The sequence below is a fragment of the Condylura cristata genome, unplaced genomic scaffold (genome assembly GCF_000260355.1).
Source record: "Condylura cristata isolate star-nosed mole 26May11 unplaced genomic scaffold, ConCri1.0 scaffold00006, whole genome shotgun sequence".
Classification (NCBI taxonomy): Eukaryota; Metazoa; Chordata; class Mammalia; order Eulipotyphla; family Talpidae; genus Condylura; species Condylura cristata.
In genome coordinates, this window is record NW_004567107.1 from 6,299,729 (window position 1) to 6,317,645 (window position 17,917).

The 17,917-nt window shown below is 44.8% G+C and overlaps 1 protein-coding gene across 4 annotated transcripts in view; it reads left to right on the forward strand.

Annotated features, from left to right (window-relative positions):
- Window positions 1-17,917, forward strand: part of MAPKAP1 (mitogen-activated protein kinase associated protein 1) — a 194,792-nt gene that overhangs the window by 115,835 nt on the left and 61,040 nt on the right. Inside the window, exon 8 of one of the 4 annotated variants that reach the window (XM_004677332.1) lies at window positions 14,423-14,720. The exons of the other annotated variants lie outside the window; for them this stretch is intronic. Within the exon in view, the coding sequence (XP_004677389.1) occupies window positions 14,423-14,436 (14 nt within the window). The 3' untranslated portion in view covers window positions 14,437-14,720. Of the gene's footprint in view, window positions 1-14,422; window positions 14,721-17,917 lie in introns of those variants that run through there. 4 annotated transcript variants of the gene reach the window in all.

A 17,917-nucleotide genomic window follows, 5' to 3' on the forward strand; every position in this document is an offset into this window, starting at 1 on the left:
TCACTCTGTCTCTGCTGAATCCTCTCACCCTACACCCTCGCATCTCTGCCCCCCAGTTCTTATATGCATAAGTAAATAAAATAAATTTTTAAAAATTCAGTTTACTTTGCAACTAATTTACTTAACTCTGTCCACCATCACTCCCGCAAAAAATATAGTAAGACTCATGAACTCTTCCCTGGGGTATCACCATCCCTCTTGTCAATTAGTAAGTCATGTAAGTTTAACCTCCAGAATGTATCCTGAATCTCTTCAGTCTTTTCCATCTCCATTGGATGAATCCAAATCATCATGATTTCTCTCTGGACTATAGAAAGCAACCCTTGCTGATTTTCCAGCCTCTGCTCTTAGTCCACTCCAGTCTGTTGTCTGCACAGTGGTAAGATCTTTTAAAATTAGTATGATCAAGTCTTTCAATGACTTCCAGTTACATTCAGAATCTAAACCTCTGACTGCTGTGAAAAACACTGAGGCCCAAAAGAGGGGAAAGAACATACAAAGAATATGAGCACAAAGAAAGAAATCAATTGAAAACTTTGGAGAGCATTGTTGCAGTGTGACAAAGGAATACAAATAAGGATGAGAACCGGGAGGCCAGGGTGGGGAGTCAGAGCTGTGGCCCAACATGGTCCTGCCGTGGGGGCCGGTAGTCCAGCGGAGTCAGTCTCCCACTCACCCCTGCAACACATTACAGAGGCCAGGTAGACCTGGAAAGCTACATGCAGAATGATTTATTATTTTTCAAGAATGTTTTAAAGGGAATTTGTGTGTCATGGAAGGAGTCAGTGTTTTCCCAAAAGCCGCTTCATTGGGTCGGAGCTGTAACTGGGGGCATCCAGACAGTTTCCTTTAATCTACACAACAGTCCTAGAAGGAGGCTTTTATCATGCCTTTTTTACAGATGAGACTCTAGAACTATTAAAAAGGTGTGTGTGGACGGGGGGGGGGGGCGGGGGTTGGGGAAATGTGCACCTTAGAATTAAAGAACTGTGGTAACTGAAATCGTATACTTATTTCTCTGAATCTTCCTCTCCTCAGCTCTAAGAGAAGCTGAAGTTCCCCAAATTTCCACAGTAAGTAAATAGTAGACTCTAAATTGAAGCCCAGGCTTTTTTGACCCCGAAGCCTATACTTTTTTTATTGTAGCATGTTGCTTATTAGAACCCTAATGGGAGAACAAATTTAAAATTCTGTAAACAGAAATGTTCATTGATTGTAAGATCTAAATGCACTAGGGAAGTGCAGCATTTAAGGGAACCCTGTGGTGAATCTGGATATAAAGCCAGGAATTCTTTTTGTGATTGCACAGTTTGTCTGTATTGGTGTCAGTTTTAATGTTTTATGTCTAGCTTTCTTAAAGCAACATACACCTGACCTGAGCTGCCCTGTGGGAAAAAGCAACCCATATCTTTTAGATGAAGTAGGGTTTTTAACACTCTTCTCACCTGAAATACTCTCTAAAGGCTAAAGTAAACTAAAGAATCATCTAGCTATAGGGTTTAGCAGAGTCCTACTTCATATGCAGTGACAGAAAATACAATAACCTTTCTTCTGTGACAGTAGTTTGTGAGGCAGAGACACAGACATGTGGTTTCCTTGGGCTGTAGCAGCTAAGCCCTAAAAAAAAAAAAAAAAAAAGAGGCAGTAAAGGTAAATAGGACTGTTTAAATGTTCTTTGTCAAGAAGGCAGTAACTTCTGCAGAAAACTGCTCCTCAAGAAGGAATAAATAACCATGCTGATGTCACTCATGCGTGGGGGCTGGGCGAGAAGACCTGCTGCTCTGTAACCAAAGACCCAGTGGGAAATGATACTGTAAATTAGGACAGCTGAGGGGTTTAAATATATAACTCAAAAATACCCCGGCAAGAAGCTCCAAGTTAAATATTCCTCTTGCCTCCTTCCTCTGCCTCTTTATCTTGTTGTTTCATCTCACCTGAGCCTCCTCCTGTCTGGAAGGCGCTGAGGCTCCTGATGGATCTTCTTGAGTATAGAATGGAGCACCTTAAAGATGGCATTGCAGTCAACTATTTTATCCAGAAAGCCTGGAAATTTAGAGAATTTATGTCAAGCAAAAATCTTTTGGAACCACTTTAGAGACCCAATTATTTTAGAAGGGTGTTATGAGCTCTTGCACCCGCCACATCAGAAAAGCTGGAAATAAATCACTCGCCAAAACTACATCTGACCAGCATTTACTCTTCCTACTCGTCGCTAATCTTTCAGAACTTCTTTTTCTATCACAAAATCTATTCATTCACTGTGTCTGGAGTAGTCACCACCATGGATTAGATTAAAGAGAAAGTAGAATGAAAGGAAGAGAAAAGGCACTCCCCTGAGAGGCTGTGGTGGGTGAGGGTGAGGGGCATGTGCATTTTGGAGTCAGAGGACCCTTCTCTGGGGCCACTAGGGACGGACTCTATAGCACCACTAATTTAATGATAGCTTTTCATGGATTAAAAGAAAGAAATGCTAGTACATTAAGTGTATATTGATTGTGAGCTGCATATATATTTTAAGTGTATATATATTGATTGTAAGCTGTATCCTGAATTTAGAAATGCTTAAAAAATGAAAATCAATGTCTCTTAGATTAAGAAACTATGGTAATTGTATGTATAATAATGTGCTGACCTCTCTGAGCCCTGTTTTCTTCAGTGTAATGCAGGAGAGGTTGAATGAGGATTAATCAGGGCAGCATATGAAAGATTCAGGTGCTCTGAGGCTGCTTTATGTCCTCTAATCCATTTTTACAACGCAGATGGTATGTTTTCGAAAAGAAATTCCGACAAGATCACTCTTCCTTCAATGATTCCCTTGCCATCAGAATAAAGTTCAAAGTCAACAGTTTACAAACATGATCTGGTTCCAAACAATCATTCCGGGCTTAGCATGCCCCTCCCAGCCCCTACTCTGCTGATCAGCCACCCAGCAGCCATATTCCAGCTACCTGTTCTGTGCCACCTACTGTCTAGAAATCAAGTAGAAAATTCAGTGAAATCATTTAGAAGTAAAAGCACAAAAATAGGGTGAATTCACAAGTAGAAGTGTAGAAAGCCATGAAAGCAGCATGGATAACAAGGGTGTTCTTAGAACTAGTGGCTGAGGCAGGAGACAAAAGATGCTCTGGCTTTTTTTTAAGATTTACTTATTTATACTTACAGAACTGGGGTGCAGGCCAGAGGTGTGGTGGATGAGAGGATTCACCAGAGACAGAGTAGAGAACAGAGCAGGGAGATATACTGAAATACAATGCTGAGGGGAGCAGCGGGTGAGTCAGGAGAGGTTTGCCAGCCATGTGGGTCAGCTCCCTGGCTGGGGATTGAACTCGTGCTGCAGTGGCTTCTGAGTAGCTTCATAGTGCTGTGCTTTAACCCGTTGTGCCACCAGGGAGAGCCTGCTCTGGCTTTTTTTTTTTTTTTTAATGTAAGTGGCTTCTCTAATGACTTTTTGAAGATTAATTTAGAACTCTGCCAGATGGGCAATTGAGAAGAACATTGTAGGCAGAGATGTTTTGTGATATTATCAGAAGACATAGATGTTTCCAATTACTAGAGCAGGAAAAGGCATAGGACTCGCTGCGGAAGCAAGGCAGGGGCCAGGTCCAATCAGGGCAGGCCTGATAATGAACTCAAAAATAGAACAGGGGTACATTCATTTAGGGGGGAACTTGTCATGCAACAGGCACTATGTAGGTAGGCACTACAGATTTTCTAGAAACCAGGAAGTGTTCTTACCTTCAAGAAACTTACTGTTTTGTTGGGAAACCAATGTTGCAATACAGTGTGCTGTGGTAAGTGAAAGCCACATTGTGGGAGGGTGCCACATTGAGGAGTCAGGAAAGAGCATCCCGAGCAAATTACATAACTGAGACCTGAGCTGAGTAGACACTGGACAGGTGAAGAGGGGTGGAAAAGAGCATTCAGGCTGAGGGAATGAAGTGAGGAAGCGTGGTGCCTTCTGGAAAGGGCATGAGCAAGAATAGTGCCCGTGACGCAGCAGCAGAGTAGGAGCTGGGTGGGGCATGCTGAGCCCGGAGTGAACATTTGGAACCAGATTGTGTTGGTAAACTGTTGATTTTGAACTTTATTCTGAAGGCAGAGGGAACCATTGAAGGAAGAGTGATGTAGTCAGAATTTCTTTTCGAAAACACACCATCTGCGTTATAAAAATGGATTAGAGGACAAAAAACAGGAGGCAGAGACACAGGTGAGGAGGCTCTTGTGGACTCCATCCAACAAATGATGAGCCCTGAATTAAGAGTGAAGTTCAGGAAGCAGAAGGATGGACACTTTGGCAAAGTCTGACTTTTTTCTTTATTGGAATTGAAAGCACACTTTGTGGAGAATTGAAATGATGGTTAAAAAAAAAAGACTTTTAAAGATTTTTTTAATTGAAGTTAAATGCTTATTGAAAACAGTCATTTTGAAAGGGTATAGTGTGAAAACACGAAGCCTTCAGGTTTTTTATTCCGTTGCCACACAGATATAGATGTAAGTTTCATGTGGATAGGACGATTTTTGACATTACTGTTATTTCCAACATCTAGCCGAGTGCCTGCCAAATAGAGGACACTCAATAAATGTTTGTGAAATGAACTTGTGAAAAAATGAGTGTGTAAAGGTTTATTTAGTGCCATCATGCAATAGGTATGTTTTTATACTCAGTGTTAAGTCATAAGCATTCTTCTGTAGTAGAGTGCATTCTGCATTTTTATCTTTCTAATTAAATGTAAGTTAGCTCTCTACTGACGGGTATTTAGATGATTTCCAAATGTTCGGTTTTACAAAACACATGCAGTGGATGATCTTGTATGAATATTCATCATACGTTTCTGCTAGATTTTAAACCTGGGACTGCTTGCCAGAGGTTTCCACATCTAAAGCCAACAAATTGCCCTTCAAAAACTTTCTTTGTCACTCCACAAGTTTACAAGCACACCTCTTTCCGCATTCCCTTGCCAACACTGGATGTTATCAGTCCGTAATTCTTGCCAAATGGGTGGTTAGCAGTTAATATCTCACTTTAATTTGCATTTCAACTTTTTAGTACAGTTAAGCATCTTTAAATACTTAACTTCTCTTTCTAAAAGTTAGTTCAGTCATTCGGTGTTTTAATGGGAAGAGGGATTTTTTCATTTCAGAAAACTTTTTATGGCGTGTCCGGTGTTTAGGATAGTTCTCACCAGTCTCCCTGTTCCTTGCGCTGTGTACATGTGCACGTTTGTGTGTGCAGACACACACACAGAGTAAGGCACACACGCATCCAGGCCACCTCACGTGTGTCCCTGCTGACCTTTCAGTCACCAGCAAAAGGTTTTGTGTGTCTGGAGAGCTAGCTGCTACCTCACTGGGCTCCAGTTCACCTCATTTGAGGCCTTGTGTCAGTAACCGCTTGCTCTGCAATCGAAATTAGTTTAAAACCATTCTCTGTCAAATAGTTATAGTCTAGTAAAACACTTTAAAAATGCATCCTACCTTAGAAATCGGAAAAGACAACACAGAGTTGTCACCCTTCACTGTTTCATTTTGGGGAGGCGCATACATCTAACGACACGGCACGCCTGGCAGCATTATGAACAGCCCCGGCGCCAAGGGCAACTGCAGGGGGCTAATGGGGACCCTGCATCATGCCTTGCCATGTGCCTGGTGAGTAAACTCCTAGAAGTTTCTGGGAATGGTAGCAAGTGGGGAAAAGGCTGCAACCAACAATCAGTGTCACAAAGTGGGGATGACTAATTTGTTGAGGAGACCATTGAGACAGATGTGTAATTAGCTGAAGTCAGAGTGGATAAATTGGGCGCGGACTGCCTATGCAGAGAGATGCCTTTTTCCCTCATCTCTCATTAACTTTATTTTTGTTTTTTTGGTTTTTTTGCCCTTACTTTCACGTTGATGGCAACATCCTCACATGGTGGGGAGCAGGGGAGAAGAGTAGAGACAAAGTACCCTTCGGTTATAGCTCCTGAACACTTGCTGTCTTTTCCAAGTTAAAGTGTTCTTGCAGGTAACCTTTACAAAGACTTTGTGAGATGGGTGTTCTCTCTCTCATGTGTTACAAAACCCGACGCTGTGTGTGACGCATTTTTATGTGTGTTGCAGATGTGTCACGTAAGTGAGATTGGAACCTCTGTCTCTTGATTCCGGTAGCTCTTCCCTGTAACACGACTTCCCCACTTAGTGCATAATACAGATGAGGGAAATTTTTGGAGCTGGCGTCTTGCAGGTGTATGCTTTTGTCAGAACTGACACATGGGACTTAGAAGGTTTGTGCACATTATCGTCTGTAAATCTTACCTAAGGATAAAAAAAAAAAGATTCATAAACTAATATTGAACATCAGTGAAGATTCTGAACACTGAAGTGTTTAGGGGTGACGGTGTCTACTACTTTGAAATCCACTTTTTAAATAAAACGATGGCTTGATGGATAGATATGTGATAAAGCAAATATGCTAAGTTATTAATTGTAGGATCTAGGTGGTGGGTACACAGACTTACCGTGTATAGATGTTTCTACTTTCCTGAGTTTTAAAATGTAGTAAAGTAGGGCAGATCTCATTAAAATTATAGCATTTAGAATGCTTATTGTAAAAATAATTTCTAAATTTAAAAACGCATGTCATTGTGGCATAAAAGACACTAAACATGATTTCTTTTTCTAGGATATTTTCTCTTTACTGTTAAATGGCATCTTTGAGGTCACAGTTTCTTCCATTGACCTATGATTTTAAGTGGCATATAGAGTTCTGAATACCTGTTACCATTTATTGAGCATTCCAAATTCTCCAGGCAGTCTTCCACTTTTTTTCATTATCTTATTTAAACCCTAAAACAGTTATTTGAATTAGTTGTTCATTTCTGTTTCATAAATGAGAAAGCTTGATCAACCAACCAAACAAATGAGAAAACTTCCAAGAAAGAGGACACAGGGCTTGTCCCACAGCCAGTAAGTTGGGGAACCTGAGCCACCAGCCCAGATGAGATGCTTTGGTTCATACTGCTAACCACTGTGTGCCTCCTGCGCCTCGGGGCAGGGTACCCATACGTGTCTCCTTTCAGAGACCAAGCGCACCTGCTTCAGTTGTTTTTTGGCAGCATGGTTCAGTGCCAGGGATGGCCTCCGAGCGAGTGCCCACTGTCCCGTTCTCTGTGAAGCAGGGCAAGCCGTCAAGCCTCTAATCGACCTTTTTAGGCAGCAGAGGTAATCCTCCTTGCCTTCAAGGGAGTGTTTGGATTGAATGGATGTAACACACTCAGTGGATGTCAGCTGCCTTTACCCCCGGTTCCTTCACCACACCGGCTACACACACCAGGTTCCCCAAACCAGGCTCACCATGAGACTTCGTTCTTGCCTGCACCTTTTGCTCCTAGTGAATTATTCTGCAGACAGCTTAGAACTTGTGATAGAGCACACTTTGGAGTTTGTTTGGCTGTGGACATGCGGGAAGCACCCCGTACTTGGAACAGGAGAGAACGAGATTCAGAGTCGTCGCTGATGCTTTTTGACCAACAAGAAAACCCATCCCGTGAATGTAGGAGTGAGTGAATGATCACAGGGCCTTCAGCTCAAGGCTTAGATCAGCAAATTTAACTTACTGTGTCAAAGGTTCTGGAAATAAAGGGAACCAACTACAACTGCCTGTAACAAATGTTTACAAGTGATTTTAATAGCCTTTGTATTAACAGTTGAGTAACTCCCAGAGCCTATTACTTCTTCTCAGAAAACACTTTGAGAGAAAAAATGTAATTAGACATCAGTTTGATGTTTTGAGTGAAGGATCACAGAAGTCAGAGGTTTGAAGTGTTGCATCTGCCTTTCCTTCCCTTCACACTGAGTCTTGTTTCCCCCTAGATGAAGCAGAAGGCCCCTCTTTTTTCAGGCTGCCCATTCCTGGGTTTATCTTTTTAGTAACTTGAAGGAAAACTCATCCTCTGTAAGGATGAGTTTGGCCACTTCCCATGGAAAGTCATCCCTTCGAAGAGTCACTCCCCCACAGATTCCTCCGGGACCCTCCCAGAGACACCCGACTGCCAGCCGTTGCCTCGGAGGCTGCACTGTAGCACAAGCAGTTTAAGGGCAACTTCCCATGGAGAGTTTCTCCTTTTGCGCTGTGAAACTGTGAACACCAGTACTTTTTGCTAGGTAGCTGCAGCAGCTTTGAATGTATTAAGAAGAAAAAGGAAGAGAGGGAAGATATTTCTTTTTCTGCCTTGCAATGATAATAATGCCCAGAGCCAAAGGTGACAAAACCAGGACAAAGCATTGGGAGCACAATGGGACAGGTCTGAGGGAAGGACGAGTGTCACCTGCATCTGTCTACCTAGCTGCTGGTCCCAACTTCTTCTGTGCCATCGAGCCAGGTTTTCAAACAAAGTCAGTGAGATGTGATTAAAGCTTAATTGCTGCAAAAGATAGGAGGTGGTTTATTGGAACGCCTCAGTCGTCCCCAAAAGTGCCACCACATAATCACAAAAATAGCAAATCATAACAACCACAAGTAATGTGAATTAAGACAAAGTCAGATTTAAGCCTAAAAACATCCTGCGGTTGTGCAGGTCTCCCGAGTACAGTGTGTGACTCCTTCCTCGATACTTGCGGAGTCTTTGCATGTGCCAGTCAGTGCTCAGCTGGCAGGGCCTGATCTCAGACAGCACTGAGCTAGTGGGCGATGAGCACCAAAAAGTAAATAAACCAGTAAGACACAGCTGGTAGGGATTCACGCTTCCAGCTTTTAATCTGTCCATTTACTGACAAAAAGACTCTGTCTTGTGAGTTCCGTCCTGAAGGGAGTCCCGCTTGTCGGCTCTGTCCCTCCCCTTCGCCCCCACACCCCATGAGGAATTAACTCCATCTTTCCACTCCGGCAAGTTGTTTCCATGTATCTCCTTACTGGCTGCCAACACAGCTCCCTGATTTAGGGAGAAGCAGCAGAACATCAAAGGTTGGGTGAATTTTGCTGGGACACAAATGACTCCAGCTGGGACACGAGTGGAAATTATGACGTATGGGCCAGAATTCATCCTTGGAAGATGCTAGAGAAAGCACTGTCCCTCATGCACTTGGCCCTCCAACAGAGGAACTATGGGCCTGTCCCTCATAAGTTCCTAATATACTGAACTTGTCTGATGTTGGCAAGTACCTTAGCAAGGAGTTGGATGAGAGCCTTCTTTTTCTTTGGAAGAGGGTTTGTGATAGTAGGGTTGAGCTCTCGCTTGGGAGTTCTTCTGTGGAGAAGAACGGGTTCCTTTGTGTTTACCAGCACCTGGCCTGGCCAGCACTGAAATTGGCCTGGAGCTGACACATTTTGTGGAATGAACTAAGAAGCAGCAATGAAAGCTAATTTGCAGCTCCAAATTTCTTTGCTCCTGCCACCCCAAGACTACCCACTGTCTATATGGGAATGGATTTGGTGCACTTTGATTATTGGAGATCAAGCTTCCTTAGAGTTTTAAAGTATTGAACGAAAATTTAAATGCCTTAAAAATGATACGTGATGCACATCCACTGAAATTAGCGTTGCCTCCCACGGCCCCTTAATGACACGAGTCTCTAATGGGCTCTCAGGAGCCGAGAAGTACACCAAAAACAACCCTGAAGCATTGATAATCACCTCACCTACATGTGCCCAGCAGGAGGAAGCTGTTGTACACAGAGAAAGAAAACGAAAACAGACTCACTTTCCCAAGTGGAGGTGGATTTGAATGAAAGAGTGAGCGTATATGCTAACTCTTCACCTTTCATAGTGAAAGTTCTTAGATACTGTTAGTCATAATTTCTAACACGGCTGAATGGAAATACTAATAAAACCATGAAGGTGAGTACCAGAACAAGCACTTAGAAAAATTTAAACTAACTACCTATAAGGAGGGACGCAGTGATGGGAGGGAGATAACACTTTTTCATTATAGACTTAGGTCAAGATTACTTTTTTTAATCATATATATATTTATATTTATATCATTCTTCTTTTTGTACATTTTTCATCTCGGTTGTAATCCCTGTGGACGTCCCACCACCACTTTACCATTGGTCAGATTTACTTTTAAAACTATATGTACGTGGTGTTTTGATTTTTTAAAAATTTAATTTGTAAAAAGAAGGCAACTTACTTTCAAATTCTAGAGCTTAGTTAGAAAGATTTCTCTTTCTTTCCCTTATGTGCATAGCCTATCTCGACCTGGAAAATGCCTTTCTCCTGAAAGCTACAGTTCATTTCAGTGAGATGGATGTCAGTTTCTCTGAGAACATCATTAATAAAAAGTTGCCGTACTTTATAAACACTTCAAACTTTTTAAAACCAAAATGTTAGACAAGTATAACTGTGATGTTGCCAACTTTTTGTCTCTGTGACCTGTATTTTCCGTAAGTTAAAGTACAAGCTATTAGCTGAGAACTCACTCCCATTCTAAGAATGAGTAATATCTCAAATATAAATGAAAACAGCTGCTTTTCCATAACATTAGAGTTCCAAACAGCTGTCACATGTATATTTTGACATTCTTTTTTCTTTTCTCTTTTTAATTGGAACAAAAATTAGTTCACTGACTACTAATCTGGTTAAGCATATCATCTACCTTCTGTGGAGAGGTGGAGAAGAGGTCAGAGAAAGGCCCACTGGGCTAGAATGTAGCAGGCTCCGAGGCTTGAATTTACTTAAAAGGAAAACCTCTGTGCCAAGCACATAAGGCCCCGCGCGGGCCTGTGTGGCTGCTGCTGCCGCCTTTGCCAGCCAGCCAAGCCCCCCTGACAGCCGTTGTTTACTCTGCGGCTAACAAGGTGGTGGAGCGCCAACCCGTGTCTCTGGAAAGCTGGGCCCGGGGCTCCCTGCAGCCCTCGGAGGATTTTTCTGGGGTGCCTGTTGTGAGTCAGAAGGCTGTGCTTCCGCTTTGGCCCGAAGCCGGTGGTAGCAGCATTGCCAGCTGAGGAGTCTGGGTCAAGTCACTCTCCCTTTCTGAGGGAGTTCCCTTGCTTTTGCTTGTTTTTCAGTAAAATAAGGCCACAACTGGATCAAGGGCTCCACTTGGTCGTCTTCATTGTGAAGCTTAATACTGGGGTTTTAGAAACATCTCCCTGGTTCCATGCTTAGTCCTTTTCTGGCTCTTTGGTTGAGTTTCTTAACCTGTTTGAACTTTATTTTCCTCACATATAAATGAGAATTAGAATATTACCTTCTTTATGACATTGTTGTGAGAACTAGAGATCCGTGTCAAACACCAAGCATTTAACTGTTATTTTATTACTCAATAAATGTTAGTCTTGTTCCCTTCTTCCAGTTCCACAGTTACGAGACCCAGCCATACTCACAGTTTTGTAGTAAAACACTTCATTTTTTATGGGTCTGACTGCTTTGAGTCATAGTTCAATAGACTTGAGCTGCTAAGGAACCCAGCTCAAATTCAGTCTGCCGCAGGTACGGCCCAGAATGTGTGCATCTGTCTGCCCAGCTGCTCATTTGAGCTCTTCCAGGGGTCTGAGGCCCCTTGTCAAAGCAGCAAAGCGTCAGTGAGGACATAGACTTGCACGTGTAGGCATGACCTAGCATTCCTCTCGCGCACTCTGCATCTGGGGTGGGTGTGCAGAAGGGTTAAAAGCAGGAGAAACTTTTGTCATAAATTTTCTTTCCAGCAGGACTTCCCAGGGTACATCTGACATTAGCAGAGAGGAAGTGCTGATTGGCCTGGGAGTCAGCTGAAGGAGACAAGAGCTGCAGTGGAAGCTGCTGGATTTACTGTTATTAGCAAGGCAAATGGAAAGCCAGCAGGGCAGCCCCGCTCTTGGATAATAGATCTAACAAGAAGGAAAACCCCCAGAAAGGAAATGGCTGGCAGCCACGATCCCTCTGCCTCCTTCACGACTGTTTTTTTCCACAGCTTTTACTTTTTGTTTTGTATGTTTAGCACAAGACAGACATATTTTACTATCTTAGGCTATACGTCACAACTGGCTTAAAAACAAGATGTATAATTCAGCTTATCTCTTCAGAGTTGAACATGGTAAAATGTGCAAAACTGTAACAAATAATAGTAAATAGTTATCACTTGTCGAACACTTCCTCTGTGCCAGCCCACGTGCTTTAAGTGTTATTATCTCATTTCACCTATAAAAAACCTCATGAGTTAGGAATTATCATCATCCCCAATTTAGTGATAAGGAAATAATGCTTGCAGAGCACTTAGGTAATCCCCCACGGTTTAAAGCTTGGTGGAGCCGTGATCTGAACCCTGCCATTAAGGTCCCACTAGTTAGTGGAACGTGTCACAGCAAGAGCCCAGAATACTGATGAGGGGCCAGACAGGGCACTGGCCAAAGCCAGCTGCTTCCTGACGTGCAGCACAGCGCCAGCTGGACAGTGGTAACGGTTAGAAGAGACAGCTGAAGGGAGCCTCCGTGGCAGGTAGAACCAATCTCTGGAGGACCTGACGCCCCTAAAGCAAGGCACGGGCAGATGAGCAGTCAGCACGTGAGGACGGCAAGAACTGGGCAGCGAGGGGTGGGGAGGGGGCAAGAGAGCCTTGTCTCAGAGGGTGGGGTCACAGAGGCCGCAAGCAAGCGGGGTCTGGTTTTCAAGATGAGTTTTGGGAAAGGGCATTTAAAATGTCTGCCCCGTGCCAGCGGTGATAGTTTTTCTCTCTACTCCAACATAGGTAGTTTTTCTTCTCTTGCATTAGAATACATGGAAACTAAAAATATATTTTCTTTAAATGCTAATAAAGTCAAGCTTGGCACAGAAAACCCCTCACTGTAAGAAGGGCTAGAAAACAGATACCACCATCTCCCCAGTTACTCAGTCGTCGTTCATCAGACATTTACCAAGTTCTGTAGTTGCAAAGGTGAATGGCTCCTGCCTCGCTCTCTGTTGGGGCTCATGGAGATACAGAGAGTCCTGGCAAGTAGGTTCTCCAGACTATTGAAATGGTTCTCTTGGTTCTCTCTCCCCTCCTTTTTTCCTTCATTTTTACCAAGCAAGTGTAATGAATTCAGATCATTTAACTGCATGTAAACTAGACTGTTAGGCACAAGAAAATCCTGGCAGGCAGGTAGCATCAGTGGGTAAGTGGAGTTTCACAGGGGCACATTGAGAGCCTCGCAGGGCACCAGGATGGGGGCATGGAGGCCAGAGTTAGGTGAGAAGAAGAAGCCTTGTTTGCCAGCTGGAATCCTCTTACCGGGCAGCAGAGCCTCGCTCTGAGACAAGCAAGCGGGGCCACCTGACTGTTGCGAGGAAGGAAGGGAAGGCCAATGCTGGAATCTGGTCGGTTATCTGCAGGAAAAAGCAGACGCAGAACTTCAGGTGCCAGATAAGACTTGGGAATATCCACAAGGAGCGATGTGGCTTTGACAGACAGAAGCAGCCATGTATGGGTGGAGAGAATGGCACAGCAGTGACGTGGAGGCAGGAATCCGCGAGGTCTGTGCAATGAGCAGGGGCAGAGGGCTTGACTAGGACATAGCTGGCGTGGATGGACGCGAAATTAGGATAGGTGCAATGTCTGAAGAGTACGTGGAGTTGACCGGGGAAGTTGCAAGAGACTTTGAAGCATGGAAGCGGTAACTCCTGGTCCTGTAGCAACAGGTGAAGATACTGGAGGCCAGGAGGGGGAGACCATTACCTTGGGCTGGAGATGAGTGATGCAGGGATGACTGCCCAGCGGGGCATGTCTGTCCAACTTGGTAACTGACTGAATGTCAGCAAAGGGGAGATGAATAAGGATTCCAAACGGGGGAGTCCTTTCACTGCGGAATCCTTAAAGGCGAGAAGCAGCCTTACCTTTGTCCTCCAGTGCTTCACTCAGAGCACATGGAAGGAGTTCAGTATATGTTTGATGAGCGACTGAGTTACTTCATTGGGAGATGCCTGGTGAAATCACTGGAAACCCAGTTACTAGGAAAATATTTGAGAAGGGAAGGTCAGTAGTTAATTTTCCTGTAAAAGGAGAAGCAAAAAAGTGCTTCGAGTTCTCTGATCTGCAAAGATAGACCCAAGCCATTTGTTGCTGCTGGTGTCCCTGAGAGTTGCTGGAAGCCCCTGAGACACCTGACAGCCTGCTCTCCTTCCCAGGGTGGACTCTTCCACTCAGCTGGGGCCACTCTCACCCAGCGATTTACCCAACCTGTCACTCCCGGTGCCTCTCTGAACGTGCCCAGCAGCCTGTCAAGGGCAAGCAGCTATGACCCTCTCCTTACAGAGGAGCTGAGCTTTGGGGCGAGTGTGGTTTAGCCAGAGCCAGTCTCTGGCATGAGCAGGCTTGCACGGAGGCCTTCAGCTTCCCCGTATCATAACAAAGTCGGATGATTGAAAACAGTTGGCCCTGCGCTTGCTCTCCACTCACGCAAGTTGGCGTCACGGCTTTCACATAGCGGGGGCGAGACTGCAGACAAATGAAGTCTCCTTTTTGTTTGTTTCTTTTGTTTCTGTCTTTAGGTACTTGTGACTAAATTCACTAATTTCACTGGCTGTCAAGGCTGTGTTAAGGAAAATGGGTTTGAGCTGCTGTGGTTTTTGAGTGCTGGACTGGATGTCAGAAACCTTTGCCATCACGGGAAATTCTGTCACTCTGGATTTACTATCTGTTCCCCACAGCTGAATTCCTCAGCAGTGTGATTTAGCACCCTGGCTCCCCATCAGCCAGTTTGGCATTTATTTGAATGCATTACCCCACTGGTTTCCATAAACTATTTTACAATTGTTTAAAATAAATGACTGTTTATTTCCACAAAAACCATCTGTATTTCTTTGCAGAGCAACAGATAACTGTATGTAAAATTTGGTAATGTCACAGTGACTCAAGTTAAGAGAAACAGATTGGATTGAAAAATTGGATGCTAAGGGACAGTGTAAAAGGTTTCCATCCTCTCACAAGTGATGTCTGGGTTTGAAGGAGGAAAAAATATTTTCACCACCACTGTCAGGCCTTTCTCCAAAGGGAAGTGCGTTCACACCAGCTGGAGAGTGAGGACTGGGGCGTAGCGCTCCGAGTGCTAGTGAGGTGACCAACCCCGCCTCGCCCCCACTCCCGCTGACATGGGGGTGGTGGGAGACCCACTCAAGGCTCCCACGTTTTGACATTTGGGTTGGCTGGGCCTTACCTCCGCCTGTTCTGCATGAGTGGCCTTAGGCCTGTGTGCTGTAGCTCAGCCGACCTGTGGGAGGCGTGCTGGGGCCCGTTCCCATGGCCAGAGAAGGTGGGCCTAGGGGAGGCGGCTGGACTGATGGTGAGGAAGTGGGAGTGGCCCCTGACCAGTCGTCTTCCTTTGTCCACTCAGTGTCCAAAGCAGCAGACTGCCTCAGCTTGAACTACACTAGCCTCGGTCCCCAGGACTACTGTTCAGGATCTGGATACTCTTGCGAGTCTCCAAACAGTGGGGGCATTTGGAGTCAGATGGGAGGTGGAGCTTGGAGTACTTTGGAGGCCGTGCCATTTGGAGTCAGATGGGAGGTGGACCTTGGAGCAAGGTCGCCTAGCAGCTGGCTTCAGTTTAGTCACCAAATCCTCACTGCACACACCTTGTGCTGTGCCCAGCCTAGAGACGCTGAAAGGTGCTCCACACCCTCAGCTTGCACAACTCATGCAAGAGACAGGCCCATCCAGAGAGTGTGGGACCCTCATTCCCACCTCACCTGCATGCTCTCATGGCTGAGCTTTGACTCGTTGGGTAGGAAAGCGTGAATCCTAGAGAAGCGAAGTCGAGGGGAAATGATTCCCACCTGAGCACCCACCCATGGGCACAGGCACAGAGTGTTGAATGGCATTGTGGGGGGCATATTGTTGCACTGTATCATTAGGTGGGAGGTGGGTAGGGGGCAAGTGTAACAGACACTTTCTGAAAGTGCTGCCCGGAGTGCAAACACAGCAACCAGACATATGACCCGGTAGCTGCACACTTAGTGCAAACTATGGGCCAGGCATGACCTGGATTCCACCTGTACAAACTTAGTGAATCCTTGAAACAGTTCTTCAGGGATAGGTGCTGTTATCCCACTTTTTAAAGCAGGGTAGGTAAGGCACAGAAAGGTTAAGTAATTTGCCCAGGGTCACACAGCCAAGAAGTGGTAGATTCTAGCCATATACCATACAGTCTCAAATGTGGAGATTGCAGCATATTCTGCAGACACGTGCCACCTAGGACAGGTATCAAATCTAGACCTCCCTACTCCAGTGCATGGATGAGCTTCCAGCTTAGCGTCAGTGCCCTGATTGGGGAGAGATGACAATAGACAGAGTCTGAGTGGGACATCGGGACTGCCCCAGAGAAGTGAATATGCCAGATGCAGCATAGGGTCACCCTCTGTTTCCACAGTGCCATCTAGAAGCCCAGAAAGGGGCAACGCGGGCATAGTTGTCCAGTGGGGTGATAGAGCAATGGATGGATGCTCTGATCCCTGTCTGCAGTCATGGCCTCTCTTGGTGAGCAGCCTCTGGGCACAAAGCAAAACAGCAGCCCAGCTTCAGATGTGCCAAATGCCAGTCCTCTTGACCTTTGCTGCCCAACACCTTTGAGAAGCTCTGGAAGCTTCTGTCTACCCCATGTCTTGAATCCAGATCCCAGGAACTCCTGAACAGGCTCTGTGCCATTTTGATTCCTGGCTCCCCAACTGTTTCCTATCTTCCCAGAAACCCCCAAGCCCACATGGTCAATGAGGAGTCAGACATAGTGAGAGGAAGCTCCAGAGGCCACAGCCCCTAGTCTGATCTAGCTGGAATCATCTCTAAGATTGTTGAGCATCATTTTTAAAGTTGAAATGACAAAATTAATACCAACCTATGCCCATTTGCAAAAGTCCAAACAAGATAGAAATCTTTAAATCAAAAGTGAACGCCTTTGGGCCTTCCCTGGAGGTGTGGTAGGTTAAGGCATAGCTTTATGAAGCAGTCCACAGCCACTGCAGCACGTGTTTGATCCCCAGCCAGGGAGTGACCCACATGGCACAGCAGACCTCTCCTGTCTTCCTCATTGCTCCCCTCAGCAGTGTATTTCAGTGGATCTGCCTGTTTTACTCCCTGCTTTGTGTCTGGTGAATCCTCTTGCCCTACCCCCTGCACCTCTGGCCTTCTGTACCCCAGTTCTTGTATGCATAAATAAATTAATTTTAAAAAAAAAGCCTTCATCTTAGCTACTATCCCATTCTGTGCCATCTAATAATTCTAGTGCACAGCGCAGCTGTGAGAAAAATTTGGTTTCTATCCTTCCAGATTTGTGTGTGTGTTTTTTCAGCAAGTATGTGTGTGCACATATATAGCCAAGTTTTTGTTTTATTAAAATGCAGCATACTCTTTACATTCTGTATCTTTATAAATTTAATAATGTATCATAGAAATTGCCCCATGTCTTATTAACTTGATTTTTTAACAGCTCCATAACATCCCAATATACAGATATGCCATAATTTATTTAATACTTTCCTACCAGAGAACATTTAGATGGTGTGCAATTTTTGATATTAAAACAGTGCTGCCGTGAACATCTTTGAACATATATCACTATCTACTTGAACTAATATTTCTTTTTTATTTTAAAGATTTATTTATTTGTGCATACAGAACTGGGGTACAGGCCAGAGGTGCAGGGACGGTGAGAGGACTCACCAGAGACAGAGTGGGGAGCAGAACAGGCTGACTGACGGAAGCACACTGCTGAGGGGAGCAGCAGGCGGGTCAGGAGAGGTCTGCTGCTCCATGTGGGTCAACTCTGGGACCAGGGATTGAACTCGCACTGAGGTGGCTGTAGCTAGCTAACAATGCTATGTCCTAACCCATTGTGCCACCAGGGAGGGCCCTGAACTAATACAATATTTCTTAGGATCGATTCCTTGGTTGGGTCAAGGTTGTCCAGTTTTAAATGCCGCGTTGTTAAAGTCATTCTGTTTAGCAAAGATCATTGGACACGCACGCTCTGGTGCTAGACTGGAGCTGGGGAA